Below are 22080 nucleotides of genomic sequence, written 5' to 3'. Positions count from 1 at the left end.
AAGTTTGTATCTATGTATTTACGTACAAGCGCTCTTAATCTTTATACAATGATTTAATTACCTATCCAAAGTAACAGCCCTGTCGTTCGCTATAAAGTGTTTTAACCATAGTTTCTAAAGAAAACAACAAAAAAACTTAAAAACAACATATATTCCGTATGCAGTTACAATACGAAATAAATGAATACAAATATGCTATAATTCAATTATAATACTTGAAATCATACATCAGATTTAAGGTCAAGCATAACCTTTTCCCCCGGCTTGAATGCAGGCATACCAAGGTAAGGACAAGTGGCACAGCGGAACGCATCTCCAAGGTAACACTGAAACAAACAAACACACAGGATTAAAACTTGACATGAATGGATTTGATAAGAGACTTGGTTCTACAGTATAATATGTTGTTAGAGAGATAAGACAACAACTGACATACATACGGTCCGCTTTTTTTAAGGGACGAGAGGAGCAAAAAGATCAGCTAATGGTTATATAATTATATAAACAAACGAAAATCTTATTTTGCAAATTTAAAAATGGAATAATTTTATCGAATTAATGTATTGTCATCGGTCCTCGATAAATCTTCGAAGTTTGAACGAAATCTGGCCGATTGAAGTGGGTCAAAATCGCGCCAAATTGAGTCGGTTGCAAACAAACACACATTCAGGTGAAGCTAATAAAAAGCGAGTAATAATTATGTATGTTTGTAACAAACTTTGTTAATCTGACTAGCGTTTTAATTAATTTTTTCATCTATCGTCTATAAGGCAGGAATTAATGTTCATTTTAAATTTCAACAATTATCTTTTCAACCAAAGGGTGTCAAAAAACACAATATATCCCCCTTAAAGCCTATCATGAATCTGTTGCACGAGTTATGTGTTATGGACTACTAATATGGTATAACGCATAATGTTCAACGAGCTTTTGTTGCCCAAGAAAAGGTTTATAGGTGTAGGGCCGCGGCAGTCTTGTAAACGTTATAAAAAATCTGTTCAATCTACCACATGATGTGACTGAACTCCCGTTATACGATACAGTGGGAGGTTCCATTTCACAGGATGCCGACTAGATTATGGGTACCACAACGGCCTATTTCTGTCTGATTTTAATGTGTAAATATTAGGTACTGTGTTTCGGTATGAACGGCGCCGTAGCTAGTGAAATTACTGGGCAAATAGACCAGGGTCGATAATTTTTAAACAAAAAAAGAATAAAAGTAGGATGAAACCCATTGGAAAAGGGCGAGAATATAACAAAAATGAAAGAAAAAATAAATTACGGGCGATCTGAGGTCGGGAAGTGAAAAAGGGGGGGTTTAAGGGTAATAAACGGTTTATCTCGATTACCGGCAAAACTATAAGTCCTATGGCAAAAAGTTAAATGACAAAGTTGTAGGTAATAAAAAGATCTACAAATTTTGTATTCACACTTTTTTCACATAACCTCAAAGTTTATGTGAAAAATTCAAAAAAACCAAGTTTCTGGTTTTTATTTTTATCTTTTAGAAAAAAAATGATTAACTAAATATTGTAAAAAGTTACTTACTAACATGGCACTCGTCTAAAATGAGACTTAACATCTTGTCTCAAGGTGACGAGCGCAATTGTAGAGCCGCTCAGAATTTTGGGGTTTTTCAATAATCCTATTGTAATGGGCAGGGCGTATCAATTACCTTCATCTGAATGTCCTGCTCGTCTCATCCCTTATTTTCACACAAAGGACAGACAAATAGACAATTCCAAGTTTATTGCCAGAGGAAATTCGACGGGAACCAATCAAAAATAAATTTTAAAACTATAGAAGTATTATTTTATGTAACTATGTCTGGTACCGAGAAGTCACTGACAGCTGAAACACAGTTCATACTAGTTTAGCTGTCTTTGCTCCCTGTATTATATGTAAATAAATAATAATATAATTTAGAAACATATTGTTAACATGTAATACTATTATTAATTATTGTAATATTTGTAAAATTAAGTTATTATTATTATCTTTTGTTGCGGTAACATTTGTAAAAAGCGTTTTAGGATTTATTGTATGAGACTCGCTCGATCCTGTAGGCAAACTGTGTAAACAGTTTTATCTACACCCATGCTTTAAATCCTCTATTAAAGATTCTGAAACAGTTAGCTTATTGCCAACATTATAACACGCAATGTTCTAATAATCATTACATCATTCAAACGAGTGTTGTAATGTTGTACTGAATTTCATAACAACACTCCTATGTTTTTTTTCGATCCCTTCATGCGCAAAGAGTTTCAACATACAGCCACATTCTTATTGCTCGATGCGTGGTATCTGTATGAATTTCAAAAAAAGAACATTTCCGTTTACGCGCGTTCCTCACTACATGAACGCCACGCGCCGTAAAAAAAAGTAGGTTATTCGAATCCCCGCCATTTTTCTTCGATATTTTTATTGTTTTGTTTACAAAAAATTAGCGATTCATTTTAAACTGTGAATATTCGAGTGAATTTTAATTATTGCACTATACAAAATATAAATTACTACTAAAATAAATAATTGTTTCATTAATACTTATTTTATTTGTATATAATCAGTAATGAATGATATTCGGTTACTACTAGGACTGGTGTTATAATGTTAGCAGTAAGCTAACTGATTCAGAATCTTTTACAGCATTCATATTCTGGGTGTAGATAAAGTCTTGTATGCAACTGTTGATAATTAGGTATTAAAACACTCATGTGATACTATTATCACACTCGGCTTCGCCTCGTGAGATCCACATTCGTGTTTTAATAACCCGTATTACAGAACAGTTGCATAAATAACTATTACAGGACTTTGTATTAGTTTAATAAGAAACTGTATGTTTATAATAAATAAATAAAAAAAATCCATCCATAACATAAACAAAAATGATCTCTGTATTTGAATACTGCACTTTGATAAGCAAAGTCAACTTCAATCTTGCTAAGATTCACACACAACCTCTAAATTTCTTTGCAGGTATAAGGATTCCTTGTCACAATTTTCCTTCGCTATAGAGTGTCGAATAAACAAAATTGAATACCACTCATACAATCATAAAAAATATACCAAGGTGTCGCAGATATATGACAGTACTGTGAACAAATGGAGGTTCATAATCTGCCTGAAATATAGAGAACAAAATAACAATAATCAATAACTCACGCTGCCACAAGAAGATTTAGGTGTGTCTTTCACTTCTCCCCTCAACTCCTCAGCCAGTCCACAGCTGCAGTCAGCGCAAGCCTTCCGTTTTCCCGTTGTGGCACAAACTGGAAAATTTCAATAGAAACCTATATAAGACAACCTATTTAATACAAAAAAAGAATTGCTATTTTTATACTCTTTATATTAGCTTCATTTGTATGTTTGTATGTATGGTGTATATACAATATATATTTTATTTTATGAAATGCTCACATAATGCCTCTATTTATTTACGGTATGTGTGGATTGATGCATCTACTATACTCAATAACTCTTGTGTTTATAAGTATTAATTTACTTTATTTTTCTTTTTTTGACTTACTCGTGTAAGCCTTTCAGTTTTTGACTTTCGAGTATTTTTGTTGCGTCACTTTGCATATATTGTAATTGAAATGATTTGTAAAACAACTAAAATGTAAATCTTGACTTAAAAGAGTGGCAATGAGTTTCTTGCTACTTCTTCTCATTAGCTCAACCCTTTACGAAGTAGCGGTAAATTCAAAAGAAACAATATTTATATATTTTTTTTTGACATTCATAAGTGTCATTTCTGTGACCTACATGAATAATGTGTTTTTGAATTTGAATTTATGTTCAGGGCCGGATTTAAAATAAATGCCGCCCCTGGGCACCGGCAAAAAATTCGCCCCAACTTATTTGTTGCAGAAACTATATTATATGTTATATATTCTAAAAACATGAATAAATATTTGTTTTTTTTTCAAACAATTACAAATTTGGCACTAAGGGTGACTCATAATTATGTTACCTACATCAATTTTTTCACAGGCCTACACGTCTGACTTTTGAATTGCGAATTGGTCGATTAAATATTCGCAATCTTGATAAGAGTAAGAAAAATTTTTTTCACTTTCAAAATTTTGCCGCCCTGGGCACTTGCCCCAACTGCCCCTAGTGTAAATCCAGCGCTGTGTATGTTTGTAACTGACTACTTTAGACGCGATTTTGACCCACTTTAAACGGACTGATTTCATTCAAACTTTGTAAATTTATCGAGGACCGATGACAATACACTAATTTGATAAGATTATTTCATTATTTAATTTATAAACTAAGATTTTTGTCAATTTATAAAATTTTTATCGATAGTCGATAAGGCAGGAATTGATGTTAAAGTACTTAGTAGTTTTAAAAATACGCTTTTATAGAAAATTTAACTAAAAATGAAAATTAAATAATAGTTAAAAAAAACTAAAAAGCACGCTTTATGTAAAATTCAACTAAAAAATAGAAAATAAATTTTAATAAATTTAAAATAGTGTAAAAAATATATATTTTATTGGAATAAAAAGCGTGGGGTGCAGAAGAATTACTATTTTAATAATATCTGTTCAGGCGTGAACATCGCGCCTTTGTCACTGACGTGAAGACGGCAGCGAGACAGCTCAATACGGACACCTATCGTGCACAACTTCGCTCCATTACTTCAGAACTCTGGCGCAAGGCGCACGTACCTTTGTTTAAAATATAACCTTATGTAAATATATCAAGTATTTGTAAAACCACTGAAATTATATATTTATAAACAATTTGTGGACGTTTTACTCATTCGCCCACAAAAGTGGCGACCGTGACAGGACTGCAATCTTCGGATTACGAAACAATTAAACACGAGACAACGTGGCATCGCGGCTTGTACTTTGCAGCCATTCCAACAAGATTGCGTACTATCGAGCAACTTCAACTGACCCGTGCGAGAGCAGCCTGCATATTATAATCTTTATTGGAATTTTGAAAGTCATCGCATCAGCTGATTCAATTGAAGGGAAGTAACGCTCATATATCCTATCTTTCCTTTCCGAATATTCATCTATTTGTGTAAAGACTGCTAGTTACTAAATATAAATCAGAAACTATTTGTACTGCATTCATAATATCATTAAACTGTTTATACTACATTAATTTAAATAGGTACGCGCTTTGTTGCTTTTTTATTAAGATTGGACACAATATTACACTGCTATTCTTGCATTTTATTTTCGATTTCACATTAAAGGCTCTAAAATACCTACTATATATACACTTCATAAAAGCAAGTTGAATTTTTTTTTTCTGCTTTGAAATCAATCATCAGGTCAAGAAACAAATCAAATATCAGGTTTCCATAATTATTAGCTTAGCTTCACATAGATTTGCCGAATGCTTCCAGGTGGTACATCGAGTTGATGACTGCTTGTCGCTGTATTAATTACCTACGGAATGCGCTCAGAATCGCCTGCCGATCAGCTGATGTATTGAAGTCTACGAGTGACTCAGAGTTGGATCATTGACGAGTGGAGCGTAGTACAAAGGTCTTGGGTTCGATGCACAGATTATTATCTGGTTCATTTGTATGCACCAACACAATTAAAGGTCAGCTAGTTTGATTACTATTTTTTTTTTTTTGCATTTGTCATCTTAAAGCTAATTGTCAGCATTTATTACTATGTCTGAGAAAGCAAAGGCTGCATTAGCACAATTAATTAGAAATCGGGGAAATGTAAAGGGTCGTTTAACAACAACAAAACAATATGTAAGTTCTTTAATGCAAGTGGATATTAAAACTTTAACGACAACTAAGATATTGGAGTTAGAAATCCGATTAGAAAAATGTCAAAGGTTGTCCAATGATTTTGATAATGTACAAACTCAAATTGAATCTATGCTTGAGGCAGAATCAGACATTGCCGAACAATTATCACTGAGAACTGAGATTGAAGATAATTTTATCCAGGTCTTAGCTAGTTTGAAAAGTGTGATTGGTAAATGGAATAAATTAAATACTTATAATGACGACTTTTCTCACCCAGATAAAAACGATTCTATAAAATTGCCAACTATAAAGTTACCGGTTTTCGACGGAACTTATTTGAAATGGCTTGAGTATAGAGACACTTTTCAATCATTAATCCACTGTCGAGCTTCGATACCCGACATCAATAAGTTTCACTATCTCCGATCCTCACTAGAGGGCGGAGCAGTTGAAGTTATAAAATCATTGGAGTTTACCTCAGAAAACTATTCTATTGCTTGGCAATTATTATGCGATAGATATGATAACAAGAAGATGCTTATAAATAATCACCTTAAAACGTTATTTAGTATTGAACCACTTATTAAAGAATCTTATATATCATTACGCAACCTAATAGACCATGTGTCAAAAAATTTGAGAGCGCTCAACTCCTTAGGTCAGCCAACAGATAAATGGGATACTCTTATCGTATTCATGATTACGGCGAAGTTAGATTCCGTTACGAATATAAAATGGGAAGAACACCGAAATAATTTGTCCGATATTCCGACTTTAGAAGAATTTTATAAGTTTATTCGTGATAGGGCAAATATTTTAGAGACTACTGCAGCGACTAATGATAAAGGAACTTGTAATTATTTAAAAGGAAATTGGAATAAAAATCAGAACAATTTATACCAAAATTATTGCAATTCAAATAAAAACGAGAATTTTAACAAAACAAGTTCTTTTGTCGCTTCTACAGCGAATTTGTGTGATATCTTGTGTTTGATTTGCAATCAACAAGGGCATCGTATATATGACTGTACAAAATTCAAGAAATTAGATGTTCCTGATAGGATTAAAGAAGTTGCAAAGCATAAACTATGTACTAATTGTTTGCGTGAAGGTCATAATGCCAAAAATTGTCGTTTAAAGGCTTCGTGTAGGCAATGTAAATATGCTCACAATACTCTATTGCATTTAAGTAAGTCAAAGGAATATAACTCACAACCATATACAAGCACAACAAATCCACAGTCATCAGTCGCGCTGTCAGCAGCCACCTCTAATCAGGTGTTGCTGTGCACTGCTGTAGTCAAAATAATTTATAAAGAAACAAATCAAACTCACTTTGCTCGGGCTTTGTTAGATACCGGCAGTCAATCATCATTTGTAACCTTTACCCTGAAAAACAAATTAAATCTATCCTCGCAAACTTCTGAACCGCTCCGTATTTCGGGCAATAATAATTTGTCTTTCAGTATTAAAGAACGATGCAACATAACTTTGCAATCACGTGATAACTTATTTAAGAAAGAAATAAAATGTCTTGTTGTACCTAAAATAACAAGCGTTTTGCCGAGTGCGCCTGTGAACATAATTAATTTGAACTTGCCTCACAATATTGAACTTGTAGATCCTGAATTTCATCGCCCTTCAGAGATTGACCTGCTATTAGGTGCTGACATATTTTGGGATTTGATAGGATCCAAGCGCATTGAATTAAGTGTAGGTAAACTGGTTTTACAAGAATCTCACTTTGGCTGGCTTATTAGTGGTCCTTTGGACAACTGTGCCCCACCTAACAATCATGTGATTTGTAATTTTACAAGAGAATTTGATAATAATTTATTACAAAGGTTCTGGGAAGTTGAAGAAGTTAGTCAAAGTTCTAATAATATAACATTCACTCCCGAGGAAAGGTTGTGCGAGTCACACTTTATAAAAAATACAAAACGATTATCAAATGGTAGATTTTCAGTTCAAATACCACTGAAAGAAAACCCTGAAGAAGCACTAGGTGACTCGTACTACTTAGCTAAAAAGAGGTATCTTAACTTAGAGAAAAAATTTGATAAAAATCCCATATTAAGACAACGTTATACAGAATTTATTGAGGAATACCGCAGCTTAGGACATTTAAGTGAAATTAAAAAACCTAAGTTCGGTCATTACTTGCCACATCATGCTGTGCTTAAAGAAAAAAGCGAGACTACTAAACTCAGAGTAGTTTTTGACGCTTCCGCAAAAACTACTTCTGGAAAATCACTGAATGATATTCAGTGTGTAGGGCCAGTCATTCAAGATGATTTGTTGTCTATTTTGTTGCGCTTCAGGTGTTTCCGATATGTTCTTACCGGAGACATTCAAAAAATGTACCGACGGGTTGAAATAGATCCTTGTCAGCGTCACCTGCAGCTCATTTTGTGGAGAGACAGTGAACCTTCCTTGGAAGTTCAATCACCAGAATATAATCGTTTACAATCGAAAATAAAACCGATTCATAATAAAAATAGGTCTTATCAGCCACTCAAGATATTGCAGCTGAATACTGTTACGTACGGGACAGCTTCGCCGCCGTATTTAAGTACACGCTGTTTGCTTCAGTTGGCTCGAGAATGTACCGACCCTGTTGTTTCTACTGCGATAGAGCACGATACCTATATAGATGATTTAACCACTGGTTCTCAATCTAAGGTGACCTTAAAGAGGATATATGACGGTGTCAGACAAGTTCTCAATTCTGCACATTTTCCCCTTCATAAAATAAGAAGTAATTGTCCTGATATATTTCACGGATCGACTACATCTCAAGATCTAGAATTAAATAAACAATTTTCTGTGTTAGGTCTTAATTGGTCACCGCATTCAGATTTTCTGCATTTTGTAGTAAACTTAGAATCTGAGAAGAAAATTACAAAGCGCTCTATCATTTCTATGACATGCAAAATATTTGATCCGTTAGGACTCTTATGTGCATGTATAATCAAAGCAAAGATTATTTTACAGCAACTATGGAGCGAGAAGTTGGATTGGGATGAACCAGTTCCGCCAGCTATAGCTAAAAGGTGGTCAGAGCTTGCTAGTAATTTATCAACATTATCTGATATTAACATTCAACGAAATGTTTTGTGTGATTCTTTCATTGATATAGAATTGCATTGTTTTGTTGATGCGTCACACCAAGCTTATGGTGCATGTGTCTATTTACGATCCACTGATTCAAACAATAAAGTTTCAGTATATTTGTTATGTGCTAAATCACGGGTTGCACCCCTAAAGGCCATGACTACCCCTCGTTTGGAGTTATGTGGAGCGTTACTTGGTGCACGGCTGGTCACAAAGGTAATACAGTCAATTCGTTGCTGTGTTACTAAGAAGGTTTTATGGACTGACTCAACAGTTGTACTAGGCTGGATTAAAGCTCAGTCAAAGCTCTTGAAAACCTTTGCAGCAAATCGTGTTGCAGAAATTCATGAGCTTACTAAAGGGTGCACCTGGAGGCATGTGCCTACTGACCAAAATCCCGCTGATCTGGCCTCACGGGGCTTGGATCCTCGGAAACTACGTTCTGCTTCCTTGTGGTGGGAAGGACCTTCCTTCTTGAAGGAAGGATCTGCTGCCTGGCCTGAGCATCCTCATACTTTTACGCACTTACCTGAACTTAAAGCTTTCGTGCAAGTAGAACAAACCCATATTTCAAACTCTGTTATAAATTTTTCGAACTATTCAAGTTTTCCAAAACTTAAACGTATTTTTTCGTATGTGCTAAGGTTTATAAATAACATTAAAAATAAAAATAATAGATTGACAGGTACTTTGCAAACTGAAGAAATGCATACTTCATTACAAACTCTTATCAAGCTGTGTCAAAAGGAAAGCTTTTCAAATGAAATATCGTCTATAATGTCAAATCGTGAACAGTTACATAAGAAATCTAAACTTCTACCTTTAAATCCGTTTCTTGACGAACATGGATTACTCAGAATCGGTGGTCGTATAGGAAACTCCTCATACTCTTACAATAAAAAGTATCCAATCATTTTGGATGGAAAGCACAATTTTACGAGTTTAATTATGCAATATGAGCACCGCCGCTTGTTTCATGCAGGCCCCCAGCAGTTATTATCTTCTGTTCGTGAAGTATTTTGGCCTATAGGAGGAAGATATCTGGCACGAAGGGTGGCAAAGAATTGCGTTATATGTGCACGTTATCGTGGTAGATGTGTTCAACCAATAATGGGTAATTTGCCGTCAGCTAGGACAAACGCTACCTTCCCATTTTATACAAGCGGTATTGACTTCGCCGGTCCGTTTATGGTTTCTAGTAAGAAAGGACGAGGCAATCGAATTACTAAATGTTACTTATGTCTTTTTGTGTGTTTGAATACTAGAGCTGTACACTTAGAGGTGGTGAGTGATCTCAGTACTGAAGCATTTTTACTATGCCTGCGCAGGTTCGTATCTCGTAGAGGTAAACCCCATGTTATCTTTTGTGACAACGGGACTAATTTTGTGGGTGCAAATAATGAACTAGGTAAAATCTTACGCTCTAGTCGAGACTCTGTCATTGACTTCTCTAGTAGTGAAGGAATTAAATTCAAATTTAGCCCTGCTTATTCACCTCATTTTGGAGGCCTCTGGGAGGCGGGTGTAAAGGCAGCAAAATATCATTTAAAAAGAATTGTCGGAAACGTGTCTTTAACATTCGAAGAATTGACAACAGTATTTACACAAATAGAATCCATTTTAAACTCTCGTCCTTTATCTCCTTTGTCCTCTGACCCATTTGACCTGAATCCGTTAACCCCTGGGCACTTTCTCATCGGGCGTCCATTGATGTCGATGCCTTCTCTACCAGCAGAAGACGGACGACCAAAGTACAAACTCATCGAGAAACTACGTCGTGAGTTTTGGGATCGCTGGAGAAAAGAATTTCTTGCAGAGTTGCAACAGCGAACAAAATGGAAAGTCCATTCAATTAATCCCAAGGTAGGAGATATGGTTATAATAAAGGAGGAGAATCTGCCACCTCAGCGTTGGCGTCTGGGACGAATATCACATTTGCATTTGGGAGCTGACAACGTCTGCAGAGTTGTAGACATCTACACAACCAGAGGCACGATACGGCGAGCCATTCACAATATTGTCCGGCTTCCTATTGAAGGAAATGTTGAAAGTGAACTCTTTCAAGAGGCGGAAGATGTTCAGGCGTGAACATCGCGCCTTTGTCACTGACGTGAAGACGGCAGCGAGACAGCTCAATACGGACACCTATCGTGCACAACTTCGCTCCATTACTTCAGAACTCTGGCACAAGGCGCACGTACCTTTGTTTAAAATATAACCTTATGTAAATATATCAAGTATTTGTAAAACCACTGAAATTATATATTTATAAACAATTTGTGGACGTTTTACTCATTCGCCCACATATCTTAAAAAGCTTTTTTTATTAAATGACTTTTCCGCACTGTTCAAACTGCACCTCCAAATAACAAACACCTTATGGTGCTGCCACTACTGCTGTTAAAAATGTTTACAAACTTTTGTGAACATCTTACAAACATTGTTAGAAAACCTTTGCTTATATACCTAACGGTAATGTTATACGCAAATAAAATTTTATGAACGATGCGGCACTCGAACCCACGACCTCTCGCGTTCCGTGCGAGTGCTCTCCCAACTGTGCTAACCGTTCGAGTGACGTATCGTCATAAAATCTTGTATGCTTTGTTTAACTCTCACGTTGTGGCTTCATCTACAGGATCTACTTTACAGTTTATAAACTGCTCATCCCCAATATTTGCAAATTAGGAAATTGACTTGGAATATCGGTTCAAGAGCGTCATCGTTCATAAAATTTTGTTTTTAAATTTTATTTGTGTTTTAATCCTAGAAGTGATGATAACAAAATAAGTTTATTTGTTACAATTTGTTAACAAACAATTTTGTTTCGAAATGTTTACAAACATTTTATAAGAGCAGTGTGGGAGCACCCTTAGGTATAAAATACTGGTTGGTGGTAAGTACATAAAACTAGTGTTTCAGCACGCGACCACGGTATGTTGTCAAAAAATAATCATTACTTAATTACCCGCTTTTTATTAGCTTCACCTGCATGTATGTTTGTTTGTTACCGACTCATTTGCGCGAGATTTTGAACCACTTTAAACCGCCAGATTTCGTTCAAACTTCGTAGATTTATCGAGGACCGATGACAATACATTAATTTGATAATATTATTCAATTTATAATTTGAAAAAAAAATTGTCAATTTATATAAATTTCAAAATAAAATATCTATTTCTTTAATTCGGTTTTCTATACAAAACACGCTAGTTTTATTAAATTCAAATTCAAATATTTTTATTCAAAATAGGATTTATAATCACTTATTGAACGTCAAAATCTACCACCCATTCAAAAGAGACTGCCTCAGACCTGAGAAGAATGGGCGCAAGAAACTCAGCGGGCTTTTTTTTATATAAAATATGGGTTACAATGTAATATCGTACAATAATCATTAATAATTAAAGAGCCTGAGGGTGTTCGCTTTAATCCCAGTTCGTGTTGTCATTAAGAAAATCGTTTATGCTATCCTTTCCCACACAAACATTTTTTAAAAATTCTTTTAAATTTCGTAACACATTTGTTTTGTACATTTTCTGGGATCATATTGTAGAAGCATATACATCGCCCAACAAAAGACTTAATAACTCGACCCAACCGAGTAGTAGGCATAACAAGTTTATGTTTGTTCCTCGTGTTAACATTATGAATGTCACATTTTCTAGAAAATTCCTCAATGTGCTTACGAACATACAAAACATTATCAAAAATGTATTGAGAAGCAACAGTCAAAATGTTTATTTCTTTAAATTTTTCTCTTAATGATTCTTTAGGACCTAGGTTATAAATCGCGCGAATAGCCCTCTTCTGCAGCACAAAGATAGTATTAATATCGGCCGCACTGCCCCATAACAATATACCATAGGACATAATACTATGAAAATAACTAAAGTATACTAATCTCGCCGTATCTATGTCAGTTAACCGTCTGATTTTCTTAACCGCATATGCTGCAGAACTAAGCCTATTCACCAATCCTTCAATATTAGTTATTTTAACTACTTTTTATAATATCTTAAAATTGTGGTGAAATTAGGTAGATAACATACACATAGGAACATTGAGTAAGAGTTTAAAGTATTAAAGCACAATATTTAAACTACCTTAACAAACACTTCCTTTGCTATTCTTCCGCTCTATACTTGGAACACAAAACCTCGCCAAGTGATTCACCTCTAAACATTATACAACAACTTGCAACACAAAACCTCGACTCACTTGAAACGCAGTACCTCAACTCGCTGTATCTTATTGTAATAAATGATTGTTTTGATAAAACTAATAGATAAATAGTTGAGACATTTTTGTGATATTTTAACTATTTAAATTACATTATTATCATATATATTTGTAATTTGTATAACCTAAATAGACTGAAAACCTTATTAAATAGGTACATAATATTATATACCAGTGGGAGGCTCCTTTGCACAGAAAGCCGACTAGATTATGTGTACTACAACGGCGCCTGTTTCTGCCGTGAAGCAGTAATGTGTAAACATTACTGTGTTTCGGTCTGAAGCGCGCCTTAGCTAGTGAAATTACTGGGCAAATGAGACTTAACATCTTATGTCTCAAGGTGATGAGCGCAATTGTGGTGCCGTTCAGAATTTTTGGGTTTTTCAAGAATCCTGTGCGGCACTGCATTGTAATGGGTAGGGCGTATCAATTACCATCAGCTGAATGTCCTGCTCGTCTCGTCCCTTATTTTCATATAAAAAAAAGAATATATAGACGAATGGTGAGTGATGACTGACTGGCCTGACTTCTAAGTTAGAGGTCCCGGGTTCGAATCCCGGTAGGTGCAATCGTTTATATTATTAATATGGATGTTTGTTTCCGAGTCATGGATGTTTATATATATTTATGTATGTTTTAGTAAGTATATTGTATTAAATATATTGTTGTCTTGTACCCATAGCACAGGCGACCTAGTTTGGGGCGAGATAATTAGTGTAAAAGTGTGTCAATATTATTATTATTATAGAATAGAAGATGAGCTGAATGGCCATCTGATGGAAAGTGATAGAAAAACATTAAACCATAATCATATATTTCTATATATTTTAAAACAATATTTTTTATAGCCAATATTTTTATATTTAGATTCTCTTTTCCAGTTCAGGATATTTATAAGTATACTAGCTGACTCGGAAAACGTTGTTTTGCCATATTAATTATTTTTAGAGTTAAACCATTTCTTGGACATTGCAACATTACTTTATTTACTAAAATAAAACAATTTTTCTAAAATAAACATAGCCTAAGTTACTCCATATTACATCAGCTACCCGCCAATAAAAGTCCCGTTAAAATCGGTCCAGCCATTTCAGAGATTAGCCGGAACAAACAGACAGACAAAATTGTAAAAAAATGTTATTTTGGTGTACCATATACATGTAGTCAAAAATTGTTATTTCAATATTACAAACAGACACTCCAATTTTATTTATATGTATATAGATAAGTTAATTTCTTGTATAGACATGCACATATATATTCTCTTAATGTAATTAATATTGAATAGTATATCTACTCTGCCTAGATCAAATCTTGAGGGATTTTTCCCTTCACCGAATACAATTGTTGTTCATTACTGATTAGAATGCAATAGGCAAATGTTAAAATAAAACAACAAATTAACTTTTTACATTCATAAGTTTCATTTACTTGACCCACATGAAGAAAGTGAGTTCGATTTGATTTGCAAAGGTGCTTGAATGCTGTAATATGCATTATAGAGATTGATGTAACATTAAATTTTCTGCTTAACTTTAGGTATTCTAACGACCTATCATTATGTAGTAGTTTGTTAGGTATGGGGTATGGCTATAATCCTCAGCCTTCGGTATTGAAATCTTTGCAGTATTTCAATAACATTGAGACACAGTGGGATCTTATATGTCTAAATTGGTTTTAGTAAACAATAGTATTTTATTCTCAAGAGAAAGTTGGAATTTTTCATGTCTGACGGCAAATTTGGTTTCATTTTCTGAATATTTGCTTCTGCCATCTTGGCCTATATTATATAACATAATATTAACAGGAAAAATCTGTTACAAAATTATATATATTATACAGGGGAAATAGCCAATTTCCTCATACAAAAAACATACCTGTCACATAGTAATGTTATTTACGGAGGTTAGGTATGTAATGGAAAATTAAATTAAATATTTTTTTATGTTTTAAAAGTGATAAACCTCACTTCTAGGATTAATACACAAATAAAATTTGAAAAACAAAATTTTAGAGCTGCTGAGAGTGTGACAACCTGAGAGTTGAACAAAGCATACAAGATTTTATGATGATATATCCCTCGAACGGTTAGCTCAGTTGGTTAGAGCACTGGCACAGAACGCCAGAGGTTGTGGGTTCGAGTCCCACATCGTTCATAAAATTTTATTAAATATATTTGCTACCCTGGTCCCTCAGGTATCCCAGGACAATGAGCACAAACTTGGCTTCCATACATGCCTCTATTAAGGAGTTCTATGAGGTTAAGTAAAAATTTAATATAAATATCTACAATACCATTATTAAAAAATTAAGGACTGACAATTTACCTCTCAGAGACTGCTGATCTGGCTTCTTGAAGTCTTCTTCATCCAATAAGTTATCAGCATCAATAGTATCTCCATCATTAGCTTGAGACCACACTTCTTCTACTGTGTCATCTAGCTTCCATACAGCCGGTTTATTTAATTTCAATGATGCTTTAGACCCAACCTGATATGTAATAAAAACGTAAACTTATATCTGTGAGAGTATCACAAGTGGGAGGCTCCTTTGCACAGGATGCCAGCTAGATTATGGGTACCACAACGGTGCCTATTTCTGCCATGAAGCAGTAAACATAACTGTTTCCGTCTGAAGGGTTCGGTAGCTATTGAAATTACTGGGAAAATGAGACTTAACATTGAGTTACCTTGTATTTACTAAGATTTTTTTCCATTTGTTGGCCACCCGAACACATTCCAGGAATACATAAGAAAACCTTAGTGTTGAATAATTAATATACCTATGCATACGAATTTAAAAACTAAAAAAACATGGCGGGCCAGGATCATAAAGGAGGCACAATCATGAGTGTAGGTTTACCATCCATTTTGCAGTAATCAAGACATGGCCAGACTTTTAGGCTCTAGTTTGGATTTTTTAGGCTATCTAACTTGTCCGGATTATATTTTTAATTAGAATGAATAGAAATAAATTTACATATTGACTATTATCAAAAAAGTTTTTCAATCTTTACAAACTTAACAAATTATAAACAAGATCAGCTATCCTTAACAAGTCTCGACCTTTATTGAAATGTCAGGCTGTTTATCCGGACTTTTCAAATTACTAAGTGGTAACCTTATGTGAGAGTCAATGATTCTACATATTGTACCATCAATACTTTTGGTTATATCAAAAATATTGTTACCTTTAATGTTGAAATCCTGAGGGACTAGTATATTATATATTTTTGTTATATTCTTACATCCCAAATAATGTATTAGGGCAAAAAAATTCATTCTTACCTCAAAATTAGGTTTTTCGGCAATATATGTGTTCCCAGAACATTTTATATTTAAATATCCATTCAGTTTCAATGTCGTGGTAATGTCATTGTTGTTCTTTAGAATTAATTTACCACTTGGCTTCAGGAGTTTTATAATGATAGAGAGTAGTTTGTCAGTGTGTTCAATAGAATAAGGTGGAAACCAATTTGAAATGATTATATCAAAAGATGACAGTTGCCTCGAACCTGAAAGGAATACTTATGTTAATAATATTATTTCTAAAGTAAAATGACCTTTACGGTAGATGAATGAATCATTATGTTTACCTTCAGTGATCATTGATGAGTTTTCTAGAATAACTGGTGAATTGGTCTTAGTCTGAATTTCATTCACAAGGTTTTTTATTTCGTTTTCACCGGCGTTGTTCCAAATTATAAGAACACTGTCGTTTTGATTAATGTGATCCATTTTGTTTATGATATTGCAATTTATATTTTACACGTTTTAATTTGACTTTTTAATATTTTTGAATTTTGTATGTACACTAACTTCTATTCTAAGTTTAAAATTCAGATGATGAATATTTCAATATTATTTTTATCACTAATACAACACAGTCCGCAACTCTTTGGTCTACAAATTTGAATTTTATATAATATTTTATTATATACACAATATTAAAAATTGCAAATAATCGACTCGTCACGTCACTCTTCAAGGCTCAACTCAGCACTTAGCGCGAAGGGCCGAAGGCAAACACATTACAACTCTAAAAAAAGCTGTTGTACCTATCATATCGTATGAAGTGTGTAGTCATTAGTCAATAGTCATTGATAGATTGACAGATGACGGCTATAATCTTGTAAATAACGGAAATAGCCTAAATTCGCTACATTATAAGCAACTGCTCGCTTTCAAACTTAGCCGGATTATACTTCGTTGCCTTTTGTACATACCTTAGAATAATGACACTACATTATTCTAAGGTATAGCCTACGTTACTATAATTTCAAACTTATGTCAAATCCTTGTCAAATCTCACTGCAAGTTTGATATTAAACTAAATTTCAATGTTTACATTAAAGATAGACACATGTATAAAAGATAAAATGATTGAAAAATTAAATGTACAATATTGTATTGTCATAACAATTATTGCTACAAAATAATCATAATCTAGTCCCAGACTATGGGATTAATGGCTATCTGAGAGAGAAGAAGTGGCGCAAGAAATTATTCCAGCATTATTGTCTTTGCGCTTTTTTTAATTTTATTTACTTTACATAAAACGGTAAACACCAATTTAATAAAACATTTATGCCTGAACAGTGGCTGGGACAGTATAATAAAAGATTTTTTGTTCAATTAAAAGATAGACACAATATGTATAAAAAATAAAATTATTAATAAATTAAAATATAACATTGTACTGTCATTGTGATTGCTACAGAATAATCATGGGAGGTCTAAGAGATAGGGAGGAGTATGATCTTTTCTTGAAGGTCCCTAAGTCGTATCTCACAGGTGTCAAGAGATGGGAGTATGCTCTTTTCTTGAAGGTCCCTAAGTCGTATGTTATAAATATTAGATAGACAAATGTATAAAAAATAAAATTAGCTGTGAGGGGAAACAAAACAAGTTGAAATACAAACTGTCTTTTCGCAGCCTGCACAGTAAAAATGTGTCAACTTTTTGCAAACGCAACACCTCCGTCGCAGCCGACTTTTCTTGGTGCCAACCGGATGCTCCATAAGGTGTTGCGTTTTTGCCAAAAATTGGTTGGAAGATACTACTGGACGAGGAGTAAGGTTTGGAGGTCTACTGTGTCGGCTAAAGCGGGAATTAATAAGGTTTATACGGAAACTACGATGTTGAATTGACTTGGAAGGGGACAATTTCGAAGCTATGATGTAGGAATTAAGGACAGAGACGTTCAGTAGTCTGCGAAGAAGCTTTTTGTACCATGCCTGGGTTCGTTTCCGTTTTATCGGAAACATGGCCAACATCTGATCTTTTTTGTCAACACCCCCCATCATTATGTTATAATCCAGAACTACGCATGGCTTAACTTTACCTTGTATTATGCTGGTTTCATTTCCGTGGTAAGTAGAAATGGTGGCGATTCTATTTTCATCGCGCCATACCAAGATGTTTACGTCACCAGAAACCAGCAATTTGAACAGGTCGCATATTGACCTTGGTCAATTCGGTCAATTGACTAGGTACAAACTGGCGGTTTGTGCGTAGAGTGCCTACCACGTCAAAGCCATGCGCTTTCAAATATCGAGGCAGAGCTGGGAAATTATAGAAGCTGTCCATCCAGACAGTATACCCCTTTCCTTCGAGCCCACGGATGAGCTCAAGCACGATGGAAGGTGTCGACGCATCAAGTGACGATCCGGTTTGGGGTATAACCCTTTTGTAGGCATGGACAGAAAATCGCCAAAGGTAGCCACTTTGCGATTCGCAAACATCGTACGTTTTAACCCCAATTCTGGCAGCTTTGTTTCCAAATAATTGGTTGATACTGAGCCAACCTTTTACATTAAAACAAAGACTCATCAAGCGAAATATTTTGATTCATAGAGTACATGGATTGAAATTTTGAATTTAAATGGTGGATTATAGGCTCTGGTTTAAAAAGTTTGGATTGTGGTGCGCTACGTTCATGTGCACGCATGTACCTGTGCACCATGTACATGTGCACCTATTATTATTGAAATGTAGGCAAGAAGTCAAAAGTTGAAATCGCTTTAGGGACATGTGTGCACGGAAACCGGGCGTTGAAAAAATGTCTCCAGCTGTTGACCAGTAACCTGCTATTGTATTTTTATAACGATACCCATCGTTAAAATTATTGCAAACAACGTGTACATTTCGTCTTTTGTTGTCTCTTTCCAAAAATTAAGATGGCTCCATGGGCCAAGGCTGCCTCTGTCCATTCTCTTCGACACCTCATCTTCCGCGTACCTGTTGGTCTCTTTTACAATATGGTCCCAAATGGCAGTGAAAATGTCGTATTCATTTTCACTTGGCATAGTTTATATTTTGTAGTAGGTACTGAATTTTTGATCATTGTACTTATTCAAAATAAGTGTTTTATTTAGAAATTCAATTACTAGTAGATTTTTATTTTAACATCTTATAATATATAAAATATAATATTCTTGTGTCACAATGTTAGTTACCTTACTCCTCCGAAACGGCTTTACTGATTTTTACCAAATTTTATATGCATATTCAGTAGGTCTGAGAATCGGCTACTATCTATTTTTCATCCCCCTAAATATTAAGGGTAGTCCACACCAATTTTTTTTTATGTTTTTGACAATTTATTATGATTCAGCATTGAAAAATACATACAAATTTAAATTTTCCTTCTACGATCTACAACTATTTTTGTATCACGATTTTTATATTTTTCTGTTCCATCCACCAAACCGATATAGGGTTGCAAGAAGGCAATCGATTATTGTAATAATTGTAGTACGATATATTTGGTAGGTCTGAGAATCGGTTGCGTCAAAAATTTAATAATTGATTTTTGAAGTTATACTTCTTTTGGCGCGATGGAGAAACATGATGAGAGTGAATTTTTACGATGCGCGCGCACACCGACACCTGAATTCTACATCGTGAAGTTAGTTCTAGGTGACATGAAAATCAATAACTATGTTCAAGTTGTATATTCCAGTATTTTTATATTTAGAACACGTGTTTCGTAACAGTACAATTAAACAGTGTGAATAAATAAATATTATTTTGGTGTTTTTATTAAACCAATTTCATATACGACGGTGATAGCATTTACTAATAATTTATTAGTATATATGTATATATATATTGAATATTAGTAATAAAACTGATTTGAATAAACTGTTTTGAGTGCATTTATAGATTTAAGGTTAATTGTCGGTATGTATAATTTATTTACATCGTTATATACATGCACATTATTTATATCGTCATAGTAAAAAATATTACATTATTATCTAAAAAATTTTTTTTTTCGTTTTGTTTTATTTCTGGTAAGTACCCGTATATTAACAAATTTTATGTTTAAATAAAAAAAATAATGAATTTTCTATACTTGTTTATATTAACCTTAAATGCTGAGTGTTTATAGTTTACTATCTTTGATCTTAACTATTTGTTAAAATTTTATTTATTTTTCCATACGTGTGTGTACATAAGTACACACACTCTTTTTTTAAATATGTTATATGGCAATAGGACGTTTGCTGGGTCAGCTAGTAATTTTATATAATACAAGATCATACGATATATGCATACCCCAAAATAAATACGAGGATCTAAAATATCTTTTTTATCTTAGTATATTTATTTATTACTCACTATTATACTGCACAATAATTCTACAATTAAACAATAGAAATAATAATCAAACAAAAACACTATTTCAACAATGCCCAGTACATATTATATACACATTGAACTTTTCACTGTAGGTACCTATGCATTCCGGTGACACGAACTCACGAGATTTCAGTTTTACCCATCCAAATATTATTGTCTAGCTTAATAAGTACCTAGACTTGTCATAAATACTGAAACAAAGAAAAATATAATTTTCTATTGAGAATAACATTTATTATTTTTACAGTGTGTTAGTTTAATACGAATAATATAAAACAATTTAAAATATAAAAATCTCATTCGAAGTGGTCTTCATTGGCTGCAATGCAGTCCTATATACGTTGAGGCCAGTCATCAATAGTAGCACGCACTCTTTCGATGGGAGGTCGAAAAATTCTCAAAAATGCCTCATGTCTTTAATGGATAAAGCTAAGGCCCAGAAACTTGAAATCTGGAATGAATGAAAATTTGAGTAGAGGTCAGCTAAAAACAGATTTTATGAAATTTCAACCGCAACGGGGTGTTGGATGGCCTAAAAACATAATATATGGCTCATTCAGAAACACTTTGGAGTTTATTGGAGTTTACTCCTTAAGAATCGATTTTCATATAAGGCGCCCGGTATGAGAAAAATATGGCGAGTAAAAGCAACTCATCAAATTTGATAGTAACGGTTTTCTCATTTAAATAAAAACAGACTTTGTCTGCTTACAAATAAGGCAACAATTAGCATTGTATTTTCCTGTCAGCCACCTAGCGTTACTTTTGAAAATTATTTTATTTTGCAATAAGAAGTGTGGTGGCTAATGTACGTTATTTTCCTAAACTTTCTTACATTTCATATTTCCAAATCGAACACTGAATCTGTCGAGTAATACAACATAACGGTTTTCGATAGATGGCGCTGATCACAGATTTTTAATAATTAGGTACCTGACCATAAAAAAAATCACTATTAACTATGAAGTTATTATATTTTTTAATATCTTTTAATATCTATAAATTTTTGGAGTTTATTGGAGTTTACTCCTTAAGAATCGATTTTCATATAAGTCGCCCGGTATGAGAAAATAATATGGAGATATACCTACTATGGCATTGTAACGTTTTTGGTGCGTATCATTTCTCGCACACCTTTCACTTTCTTGTATTTTGAAGCTTTACTATATTATTGAAATTGATTTAATATTATACTCTCATTAAGTTAAAATTCTATATATTATGGATGAAAGAGGTGTAAATAATAGTGCCGGAAAATCTGATAAGCACGTGGGCACTAAGTTACAATTCATACATTAATATGGCATGTATTGTATATATAAACGTGTGCTT

At 33.9% G+C, this 22080-nt stretch overlaps 1 protein-coding gene and 1 non-coding gene across 2 annotated transcripts; one reads left to right on the top strand and one right to left on the bottom strand.

The window, feature by feature from the left end:
• Positions 1–132: 132 nt before the first annotated feature.
• Positions 133–17146, bottom strand: LOC126972496 (anamorsin homolog). The gene is made up of 5 exons (XM_050819303.1): positions 16698–17146; positions 16390–16616; positions 15430–15592; positions 3172–3278; positions 133–326 (listed from the first exon to the last, which is right to left on the bottom strand). The coding sequence occupies exons 1-5, from the start codon at positions 16837–16839 to the stop codon at positions 222–224; spliced, it is 744 nt and encodes a 247-aa protein (XP_050675260.1). The 5' UTR covers positions 16840–17146; the 3' UTR covers positions 133–221.
• Positions 15185–15258, top strand: Trnas-aga (transfer RNA serine (anticodon AGA)). Its single transcript has one exon. It is a non-coding gene; the product is annotated as a tRNA-Ser (tRNA).
• Positions 17147–22080: the final 4934 nt, after the last annotated feature.

Source organism: Leptidea sinapis, chromosome 26 (genome assembly GCF_905404315.1).
Source record: "Leptidea sinapis chromosome 26, ilLepSina1.1, whole genome shotgun sequence".
NCBI lineage: Eukaryota > Metazoa > Arthropoda > Insecta > Lepidoptera > Pieridae > Leptidea > Leptidea sinapis.
The sequence above is the reverse complement of the archived record's forward strand: the minus strand, read 5'-3'. Positions and strand labels throughout refer to the sequence as shown.